Below are 12567 nucleotides of genomic sequence, written 5' to 3' on the forward strand. Positions count from 1 at the left end.
GTGGCAATAAACATTTTTTATCTTTAACATTATAAACATTCTTCAGTAATATTTTATCCGTCAACATTCAGGGTTCTAGAGAGTTGACTAGACACCGAAGCTCTAGGTTTTGGATGAAGACTGCCCTTGCAAATGTAGTATAGTTCCCGTGTGATTTTTTAATTGCATTGAAATAATACAACCTAAAACAACCTAAATAAATTAAATTTAGCTGTCCATAGTAGTAATCTAGCGCGGAAATGCCGCGAACATAGCCACTTTTGAACCGAAAACGGCAGGGAGCGCTTTATTTGTACATAACTTTTTAATTTGTAATTTTAAGTACATTATGGTTTTTAATTCCTATTAAAATTTACCCACTTATATTATATTTAGCCCACCCTCCTTTGTATAATGAAACTCTTAGAAACATGAATGCAAAATATTTTTTTGTAATGTCCACAAAATGCCGGTTTTCTCGATCATTTCTGACACATAATTAAACTTCTATCATAACTATGCAAATCCAACGAAAGAATTGTTTCCCATGCGGCCAACCAGGCCCCTATTTGACGAGGGTACGGTTTATTCCCGCATCCGCTTTTTCAGTTAGGTACATAACGTCATAACTACCTTCACTACATTTCGCACTAGTGTTGATTACGGCTCGAGTCCCTTTAGCTATAGACTCGATTCAGTTTTTCATACTCTTATAAATAACTCTTAACGTAACTCGAGTTATTTCCAAATTAGTTTTTTTTTACACTACGTCGGTGGCAATGAAGCATACGGCCCGCCTGATAGTAAGCAGTGTCCGTAGCCTATGTACGCCTGCAACTCCAGAGGAGTTACATGCGCGTTGCCGACCCTAAACCCGCCCCCCCTCATTGAGCTCTGGCAACCTTACTCACCGGCAGAAACACAACACTATAAGTAGGGTCTAGTGTTATTTGGCTGCTGTTTTCTGTAAGGTGGAGGTACTTCCCCAGTTGGGCTCTGCTCTAGATCTGGAATGACATCCACTGGCTGTGCCCTACCACACAAAGCGAGATGACATTCGCAATGCCCATACCTCTCTTTTGGACGTAGTTTAAGGACGTACCCGGTACCACAGTCCAGTAGTTAGAGACCCGAGTCTTTTATAGACACTTGAATTCTTTTTCGGAGTACTCTCAATTTATATAACTAACTACCTAATGTGGCTTAGCGACCCAAAGAGGGTGGTGGCCTTCGAAACAAGACACACTTTTCCCGATCCTGCGCCGCTTCCTGCCTATTATCGACTTGGAGCTGCCGCAGGTTCGCTTCAACGCTGTCTCCCCAGCGGTATCTGGACCGACCCACCGGGCGGCCACCAGTTATTCTTACCAAGTACGCCCTCTTGGCAGCCCGATCCTCTTCCTTTCTAAGTAGGTAGTCGAAATACTGATGTATATATATAAATGGTTGTGAGGCCTGGACACTAATACAAAAAGAGGAAAGTCAGCTCCTGGTAGCGGAAAGGAAGGTTTTTCGAAAGATCTTGGGACCTATCAAGAGAGATGATGGCACGTGGAGAATAAGGAATAATACCGAAATCGAGGAGTTGGTGGGTGAACCTAATATCATCGGCGAAACCAAATCCCACAGACTTCGCTGGTTCATTTCAATTTTTATAAGTACGAAAAAATTCAAACTGATATTTTGATGTCAAATTCATGGCTTGGATATACAAATCATACAATAACGCCTATTTTCTTTATTGTTTTTTAGGGTTCCGTGCCCAAAGGGACAAACGGGACCCTATTACTGAGACTTCGCTGTCCGTCCGTCCGTCCGTCCGTCTGTCACCAGGCTGTATCTCATGAACCGTGATAGCTAGACAGTTGAAATTTTCACAGACGATGTATTTCTGTTGCCGCTATAACAACAAATATTAAAAACAGAATAAAATAAATATATAAGTGGGGCTGCCATACAACAAACATAATTTTATGCCATTTTTATAAATAATGGTATAGAACCCTTCAAGCGCGAGTCCGACTCGCACTTGCCCGGTTTTTTAATAAAACCTACTAAATTGTTGAGTCTTTATTCGAAGGTCCTTTTGAGTTTCATCTAAAAAAGACTCAATAACTGACTCGAGTCAGGACTAAAAAGTCTCGGGAGTTTTTTAAGCGCTGAGACTCATAAAAACGAGTCGAGTTCTTCAAATTTAGACTGAAAAGACTCGAGTTTCTGCCAACACTATTCCGTTCCGTTTTTACGCGCTGCTGCGTCGTTTGACAAATTTGAAAACGTCCGGGACCCGGATTAAGTTTGATCTGATTTCTATGACCGCGGAATAAGGTAAATAAGTTTAAGGCTCCTGTAGGCTTGGGCTCTTCTCTCACTCTCACTGAGCGTAAGCGTACGGGCGTGCTAGAAACCGCTGATATTATGTTTATCAACTTTAATTTGTTGTAAGTTTAAACAAAAAAGCGGCCAAGTGCGAGTCGGACTCGCGCATGAAGGGTACCGTACCATTTATGACGTATTAAAAAAAATCTACTTACTAGATCTCCTTCAACATTTTACCACTTAGGACACACATTTTACCACTTTGGAAGTGTCTCTCGCGCAAACTATTCAGTTTAGAAAAAAATGATATTAGAAACCTCAATATCATTTTTGAAGACCTATCCGTAGATACCCCACACGTATAGGTTTGATGAAAAAAAAAAATATTTTTTATTTTATGACTTATTAAAAAAACTACTTAACTACTTACTAGATCTCGTTCAAACTAATTTTCGGTGGAAGTTTGCATGGTAATGTATATGATATATTTTTTTTAGATTTTTCATTCTGTTATTTTAGAAGTTACGGGGGGGGGGGGGGGGGACACATTTTTCACTTTGGAAGTGTCTCTCGCGCAAACTATTCAGTTTAGAAAAAAATGATATTAGAAACCTTAATATCATTTTTGAAGACCTATCTCTAGACACCCCACAAGTATGGGTTTGATGAAAAAAATTTTTTCTTTAATTTTTATGACGTATTAAAAAAAAAACTACTTACTAGATCTCGTTCGAACTAATTTTCGGTGGAAATTTGCATGGCAATGTATATCATATATTTTTTTTAGATTTTTCATTCTGTTATTTTAGAAGTTACGGGGGGGGGGGGACACTTTTTACCACTTTGGAAGTGTCTCTCGCGCAAACTATTCAGTTTAGAAAAAAATTATATTAGAAACCTAAATATCATTTTTTAAGACCTATCTCTAGACACCCCACAAGTATGGGTTTGATGAAAAAAATTTTTTTTTAAATTTTTATGACGTATTAAAAAAAAATACTTACTAGATCTCGTTCGAACTAATTTTCGGTGGAAGTTTGCATGGCAATGTATATCATATATTTTTTTTAGATTTTTCATTCTGTTATTTTAGAAGTTACGGGGGGGGGGGGACACTTTTTACCACTTTGGAAGTGTCTCTCGCGCAAACTATTCAGTTTAGAAAAAAATGATATTAGAAACCTAGACATAGACATAGAATATTTTTATTTAACACCACATTGAAACATGTTTACAGGCAATACTACAAAACATTACAAGCCTTAAAATGAAACTTAATTAGGCACAAATTTATGTTTACATGTAGATATAAAAAACTTTTAAAATTATGATGCTAAAAAGGAGCGAACCTCAGCATGTGTTGCAGCAGGCTTACCTACTACAACGCTGGTTTTCAGGCCGACCCTTCGTACAATACGAATTTACTTGCTGCTTGTCGGAAACTGTATGGCTAAGACTGTTTGTGTAGAAAATAATATAGGTATTGTAGGACCCGCCCTGATCAGTAAACACTGGCTCGCTCACACAGACACGCACAGCAATGTCACACGTCCACTCTCGCCCTCGGCTCTCGTGCAACTGACGCGGCATCCTATGCGGTCTGCGCCCGAGACGGTGTGTATCTATTTATGTATAGATACTACCTATACACTACATCTCTTCCCTATTAAAAGACTTTATATTTATTATTTACCACAATAGCTAACTTCTATATTGTTTAATTTGATTACATGACCTATCGTTATCAAGTAGTTAATTCCTGTCACTTGCGTGTTCTTCAATTGGTTTCCACCCTCCTTCCACTTAATTTACTATTTTCCAATTTCTTATTAACGATTTCCTTTACATACACTTTGTCTCTTCCGGTTAGATCACTCTATTTTGCTTTCCTATCTCCGTATTTCTTTCTTTCCTTCTGTTGTTCTCTGTCTCTCTCTATCCCTTATTTCTGAATTAAATTTATTTCCCGTTTCACTTTATTTTTTGTTGTTGTAAATGGGATGGCATTTTACATAAGCAGATAGTCAAACAAGGTTTTCTTGGAATCTTTATTTTCCATGTTTCCTATCTTCACTTCCCCAGTCTGCCTTTCGATCTCGCCAGTTTGCTGAGTCCAGTACTGCCCTGCTTATCGTAAGTGCAGTACTTACATGAAACACATCTTTTAAATAAAGAACTTATTAAAAGATAAACAATTGCATGACATTTCAAGTGTGATCACTGCATTTGTTGTTAAAATTGGCAGAATAGGGAACTGCATTGAAAATAATGATGTTACATTATTTTAAGAGACCTGAACTCTTGGCTGATGAATTGACCATCATTGTCAGCCGTGATTGAAACTGGATACCTACCCAAAGAATTTATTAAAAGATAAACAATTGCATGACATTTCAAGTGTGATCACTGCATTCGTTGTTAGAATTGGCAGAATAGGGAACTGCATTGAAAATAATCATGTTGCATATTTTAAGAGACCTGAACTCTTGTCTGATGAATTCACCATCATTGTCAGCCGTGATTGAAACTGGATAACTACCCCTAGCCTGCTAAACATTTCATCCAATATAATGATAATTTGCGAACCTAAACTTAATCTCTCTATAACGACTCTAATAGTCTAAAATTACTAGCAGTTAGTCGTTATTGGGCAACGATCCCAATAAATCGATCGCATGTCTATCCATGGCTCAGAAGATAATTCTCGCCTTTTCATAGGGACTGGCTGAATAGGTGCACCAACTAAAGTTTATCCTTTGCAACTCTTAACAAGGTTTTCCGCATCGCGATACATTCGATGTTAGCCGAACTTTCATTGCCACGTTATAGTTTAAAGGGTATGACAATTCGATTTCAAAAGGATACCATCATAAAAGCATAACTCACTTTCGAAATCCTTGTATCCTTTTACCGAATCATCCCAACAGCCTTCATATAACCCAGATTTCTCATTGGTAATTTTGGAATCCTTCGCTGAGTGTTCCATATATCTCTCATATATACTGCATGTGGTCTTTCATGTTGCACACTCTGACACACGTGCTGATCCGCATATAGATATCTAATAACACCTTTTTGGGTACAGAGTTTTGAAACAAAGACAAATTGTTATTGTCGAGTTCTAGAGTCAAGCTTCACAAAAACAACTCGTTCTGTATGGCTATCCAAATTTATAGCTAGCTGCATAAAAATGTCCTACAAATCGCTTTAAGAAAACACCTACGGGAGGGCAAATGTTTTTACTCAGTAAAGGACTATTTAGCAAATATACCAAATACTTATCTAGTTCCACAGATCTCAGTTAACTACTCTGACTTAATACTATAACAATGTTGCCTATTGTTCTGACCAAGAAATTTATATTTATGTAATAATTTGATATTAGTGTATACACTGAATAGTTCATTTGTTATCGTACAGTCGGTTCACGTTTTGGTACTATAATCCGAGCCCCTTGTAGTCCATCTGTACCAGTTGGTTAAAACTATTAAAATCGATTAGACCGGTGTTCCAAAAGGTCGTAAATTTGAGTATTGCTGGAAGGGGTAAAATACTTATCCTTTAATATACAAATTTGTAGTATCGCTCGTAAAAGTATCGGCTTGATAAAAATTAGTTAGCACATTATTACTGGTGAAACTCTGAATAAAACTTGAGACACCAGTCATTCTCTAGCTATGCGCCTTCCCAAGGCGTGTAAACAAAAAAGAAGGATCGGAAATATTCGCATGCTTCCAACAAGCTTCCGTAGCTTAGTTGGTTAAAAGCTATTTTACGGGTGTTTTAAAAGGTCGCAAGCTGGAGTCTTGCCGGAAGCGGTGATTCCCCCATTTTTCCGTTAATAGAAAAACATCATAGTGACCGAGAGAGTCTAATACCGCCAGATTTTTTTTATTTTTATTTAAAGTTACTTATCTCTTCTTGATATTTGCCCTAATGCTCTCTGAGCTCTTTAAACTTAGGAAAATCCTTGGTATGGACTTGATTTATTCCCACTCCGACTTTTAAAACTCCTAAGTCGGTTGCGGAATGTCTTCCCAATAAGTTTGGTCCGTTCATTGATGACGTAAGATGTGGCGTTAATTTCACCTATTCCTGTTGTGATCGCTGCCTCAAATGAACCTTCAATATTTAGGGGTATTCGAGTTCCATACGGAACTAGACTTATAGTTTAGTACTTGATTGTAAATCTTTATCTTTTTTTATTTCTACAACCTGATTCCGCTAACACATCCGTACATAGGTATCTCTTCGATTTTGAACTTTATCATTCACTACGTAAAAATACGTAATAAAATAAATAATATAATAATATTATAATTTGACAAGTTAATTCAATCATCCAGTATTGTAACGGTGCATTGTTAACGTTACTATTGTTGAAGTTACTCAATTTATTTATGAGACTAACTAATAGGTTACTAAACTACTGATACGCTAATATTTTTACTTTATTTTGTTACCTTAATTATAATATGTAGACTAGCCTGAATAGAATAGAACTGTACTATTGTGTGCCCTTACAGGGTGTCATGAAATGGCTATATGAACTGTAACACCTTATTATGTACATTACAATGCAATATTAAATAAATGACTAAATGACTACGTTGAAAACGTACTCAACATCATCATTTACACAATTTATCTTGCAGTTTCTCTTCATCCTTTTAGCTATACTATCCTGTACCTTTGTTTTCCTCTTTCATTTTATCTAATCTAGCATCATTTCTCCTTTTCTGGCCTTGTTCAGTTTTGCAGTATCGAACATAATGCCTTAATTTTTACAGAAATCGCATTTTTGGGTATTTGCAGGAGTTGAACTGTCATTGGCATTATGTTTTGAGCTTCCACATCTCCTAGAATAGTTATTTTCTGTCTTTTTGTATAGTTGTTTCTCCTTGCTTCTAATCTGATTTATCTCGTTTCCTCAGTCTAACTACAGACATTTCAAATCTTTCCTTTTGCTACTGTTTTATAAACCAAAAAAAGATTCCTTTCATGAACGTGACTTTGCTTTAGCCGGAAATAAGCATCAAATCAACACATCGACACCTTCACCTGGATCTTGCAACGCGGTACCTCCTATAAATAACAGCATTGCCATTTCTTTGTAGAAGTTTGAATTTCTGCCTCTTCTATATACATATCTCAAAGGATCCCTTCCAGTTTTTCAATCTTTTGCCCTAATGCTACTTTATAAATTTAACTTTTCTTCCGTTGGCAAATTTTCATGACGGGGTTTTACTTAGGAGCGATCTAGATTTCCTACCGCGTCTATTATTTTTGGACTTACTATCTTACACCAATTTTTTACTTCAAATTAGTCTCTTTTTAAGTTTAATAATTCCAGACCTCCTTCATTCCAATTTACTGGTAGTCTCCAAATTGCACTATAGAATCCAATTAAATGGAAATTTTAAAACATCAACAATTCCAATTTAATGGAGTTTTAAAAGTACACACAGGCAAATACCAATCTAATGGTAATTTTGAGACCTCAGATATTCCAATTTAATGGGAGTCTCACAACCGCAGCTATATATTCCAATTAAATGGAGATTTCAAACCCACTACAATTCCAATTTAATGGAGGTTTGAAATCACAGACAGGCAAACACCAATTTAATGGTCGTTTTGAGACCTCAAGTATCCCAATTTAATGGGAGTCTCAAAACCACAGCTATATATTCCAATTGAATGGAGATTTCAAACCCACAACAATTCCAATTTAATGGAGGTTTGAAATCACAGACAAGCTAACACCAATTTAATGGTCGTTTTGAGACCTCAGGTATCCCAATTTAATGGGAGTCTCAAAACCACAGCTATATATTCCAATTGAATGGAGATTTCCAAACCAAAACAATTCCAATTTAATGGAGGTTTGCAATCACAAATAGCCCATTTTCTTCACAAATTACCCGATCACAGTTATTTCAATTTAATGGGATCTCAAACAATAACGATTTTAATTTGACAGGTGATTTGAAACCGTTATTTACTGACCACAATACTATTTCTATCAAATTAGTCACCGTACCGTACCTACTTTAGTCGCAATAGGGATAAACAAAACAAACCAGCTTACGTTGCTATTAACCTTTTAACTTGCATTGTACGTAACTACCTTCCAGTTTATATTGCAATTACATACATTTTTACACGTAAAATTTAGTCCCAATCGTATATTTTCAGTGGGGGCTAATACTAACACTACACTACAGTGCAGGAAATTATAGAAATATTGGAACAATCTATTGTTTTGGAGTGAAAAGCTAAAGCAAGAGAAGCACTATTACCTACTGATTGTTGAATCAAGTATAGCATATATTTATGCATAGTTGTTTTTATCTATGCATTATTTACATTTGCGAAACAGTGTCGTATCGGATTAATCAAGCTAAATATAACAATAAAGCCAAAATACTTCAAAACAATCGTCCGTTTTATCAAACTCTTTTGTATTTTTATTTAGTAAGTACTTACCTACCCAGTATTCGTTATTTCATTTCGAAAATCAAATCTATAATTCTCTCTCCATTATTAAAATAAATGATTGAGCAAAATACAGTTTTTTTTTTGCCATTACTACAATATACGAGTATGATATATCTTTCGTGTGTTTGATTTTGTTTTTGTTTGATTTATTTTTCCCTTATTTGCAACAAAGTGAACGGTGAATAAATTTACCTTTTAGCTCGTCGCCATATGTAGGACCCGCCCTGATCAGTAAACACTGGCTCGCTCACACAGACACGCACAGCAATGTCACACGTCCACTCTCGCCCTCGGCTCTCGTGCAACTGACGCGGCATCCTATGCGGTCTGCGCCCGAGACGGTGTGTATCTATTTATGTATAGATACTACCTATACACTACAGGTATGCAAATATATGTTTATGTTTATGGATATATTTATAAGATTATACTGTATGATACTATGACATATGTGATAGTAGGTTTAATGTTTAGGCTAAATAAATACGTTGGGTAATAAAGTATATATTGAGGAGATAAATAACATGAATGTAATAATTTTACTATAAGTAAGTACCGAGATTAACAAAGTTGAACGGCGCATAAGAACGATTTCGACCACTACAGATACGACGGTTTTACTCTAGTACCAGGAGGTAGCATGCTTTGAAATTCTAGAAGTTGTTGTTTGAGTTTTAATTTAAAAGTACTAATTGTATTTAAGTTTTTGATAGGTGGCGGTAAGTTATTCCAGCATTTTGTTGCTGAGTATTTAAAACTACCTTTGAAAACGGCAAAGTGACAGCGAGGCAGTAACAAATCATCGCAAACCGATCTGATTCCATACAAGCTTGACCTGCTACCACGAAATTTAAACTTATTAAATAGATACTCTGGTTTAGACGTTTTAAAAACACCAAATAACAGCGATGAAAGATGCAATTCTCTGCGTAATGACATTTTAAGAATACGTGCTGAGTTCAAGTATGGCGTCACGTGCTCTCGTGGGGCGACTCCAAAACAGTAACGTGTGCAGGCGTTTTGCACTCTTTGCACCATCCGGTCTGTACTAGCTAATAAACGTGGGCCATAAACGGCATCAGCATAATCAAATTTAGAGAGTACTAATGAAAGACAAAACTTAATTCGCAAATCAACACTAAGGAAATCGCGAATCCGATAAAGTACTTTAAGTCTGTAAAATGCGTTCTTCGCAATTTGCGCTATGTGACCCTCGAAACGCAATGACTCATCCATCAAAACTCCCAGATTTCGCGCCTCCGATACACGTTCTACCTCATTTCCCGAGATAATGATAATCGGTTGATGGTTTTCCACCTGGTTAATCTGTTTCTTGGAACCAAAAAACATAACTTTGGATTTACTAGGGTTTAATACTAAACAGTTTGACTCGGACCAGGCTGTAATATTCTCAAGATCTTTGTTTAATTTGTCAACGGCATAACCAGTTTCAATTGGGTCGAAAGATATGTAAATTTGGATATCATCAGCGTAAAGGTGAAAATTACAATTCTCAATGATACCACTGACATCAGCTGTGTAGAGAATAAAAAGGAGCGGACCCAGGATTGAGCCCTGCGGCACACCTCTGGAGACGACAGATGGCTTTGATTTTGCATATAAACTAGTATTGTTTGGGATTTGAACTACTTGCGTGCGGCCACTAAGATAACTGGCAAACCATGCGACCGTATCTGACTCAAAACCATAGTATTTCATTTTGGATAGTAATAATTGCGTGTTTATGGCATCAAAAGCACGTGAAAAATCTAAAAGTGCCAATATCGTACTATGACCCTCGTTTTGTGCTGACAAAATATTATCAACTACATCTAGGAGTGCCGTCGTCGTGCTACGAGATTTGCGAAAACCAGATTGCAGGGTTGGGAGAACTTTATTTGTTTCGAGAAAAGCTGACAGTTGCATGTATACCACGCGCTCAAGTATTTTGGACAAACACGGAAGTATACTAATCGGTCTTAAATCTTTAAAGCTTGTGACATTATTTGTTTTAGGAAGCGGCGTTACCAATGCAACCTTCCAGGCGTCAGGAAAAACGGAGGTAGAAATAGATTTGTTAATAATTGCAGTGATGGCACCTAGAGAATGGGGAAGGGTAAGAAGCAACATGTCTAAAGAGATACCGTCATCTCCCAGAGCGGACGATTTTAAGGTCTTGATTATTTTAAGTACAAGGTCTTCTCCCACTGGCTCCAATCTGAAGGTCGAATCATGAAAGCGACTGGTTTCAAATTTAGCAAGATATGATTGCGGTGCTGCCACGTTACCTGCAACTTCCAGAAAATGTAAATTGATACGTTCAGGGTCATGTAAATGTGAAGGTATTTCTGATTCTTGTGATTTTTTAGTTATTCTGACAGTGCGCTTAAGATTGTTCCAAAGAGCTCGAGAGTTGCTGGCATTTTGATTAATATTTTGGTTAAAATACGCACGCGTTTCATGAAATAAGGCTTTATTTACACATTTTTTCAGTTCATGATAATACAATTTATCTCTATCTAGTCCAGACGCTTTATACGTGTTATGTGCCTCGTCACGTAAACGCATCATTTCCTTGATCGTGGGAGTTATCCATGGATAGCTCCTCTCTCTAATTAAAATTACTTTCTGAGGCGCATACGCGTCAAGTAGGGATAGGACTACACAATTAAAGGTATTTACCATGTCATTAACAGTCATTAACTCGGATATGCATTCCCACTTAATAGATTCAATCGATCGATTAAATAATTCCTGATCAATGTCCTTAAGTGGTCTAAAACATATTTTTTGTGGCAGAGGTTTACATTTTCTAATATTCAATTCGCAAGATAAGAATGCGTGGTGACTCAAAGTCGGGATATAATTTACTTGAGTTTTAGTAACGAGGCAATTACTACATATCACGTCTATTAAGGCACTGCTATTGTTAGTAAAATGCGTGGGTACGTCAATATGTTGTTTTAAATCAAAATAAGTAAATAACAGTTTGAGCTTAGAGGCATTTCTATCATTATTCAATAAATTTATATTGAAGTCTCCCATTAACACAATATAATCAAATTTAGAAAACGAAGAAATAGTATCAGTCATTGTGTCAATGAATGTATCGATACTTAACCATGGCGGTCGGTATGCAGTTCCTATTAACAGAGTTAAACCATTCATTGATAACTTGAGCCACATCTGTTCAACTTCCATATCGGGCGGGTGCGCGTAGCGTCGAGCCTCAACTCCATTCTTGACGAAGAAGCCGACGCCGCCGCCGCGCGCGCGCACGGAGCGCGGCCGCGGGATGTGGCGCAGGCGATAGTTAGGTATCAATATCATTTTTAAAGACCTATCCATAGATACCCCACACGTATGGGTTTGATGAAAAAAGATTTTTTGAGTTTTAGTTCTAAGTATGGGGAACCCCCAAAATTTATTGTTTTTTTTCTATTTTTGTGTAAACATCATAATGCGGTTTATAGGATACATCTACTTACCAAGTTTGAACAGTATAGCTTTTATAGTTTCGGAAAAAAGTGGCTGTGACAGAATCGGACAGACAGACGGACATGACGAATCTATAAGGGTTCCGTTTTTTGCCATTTGGCTACGGAACCCTAAAAAGGCATCGACGAGTTCCCTTCCCTTAAAAATAATACAGCGAATTCTTAGAAGCAATTTTCATATTAGCAGCTTTTGTGCATCAACTGTTACAAAGTTTTAAAGTGCGTTTTAGACCTATGTTCGTAATTTTTTTTTCTATCGATCGAATGTATA

At 36.9% G+C, this 12567-nt stretch overlaps 1 protein-coding gene across 1 annotated transcript in view; it reads right to left on the reverse strand.

Moving 5' to 3' along the window:
* Window positions 1–12129, reverse strand: part of LOC133523870 (uncharacterized) — a 161737-nt gene extending 149608 nt beyond the window's left edge. Inside the window, exon 1 of the mRNA XM_061859623.1 lies at window positions 10944–12129. Coding sequence (XP_061715607.1) covers window positions 10944–12129 — 1186 coding nt within the window. The remainder of the gene's footprint in view (window positions 1–10943) is intronic.
* Window positions 12130–12567: the final 438 nt, after the last annotated feature.

The sequence above is a fragment of the Cydia pomonella genome, chromosome 12 (genome assembly GCF_033807575.1).
Source record: "Cydia pomonella isolate Wapato2018A chromosome 12, ilCydPomo1, whole genome shotgun sequence".
Lineage (NCBI taxonomy): Eukaryota > Metazoa > Arthropoda > Insecta > Lepidoptera > Tortricidae > Cydia > Cydia pomonella.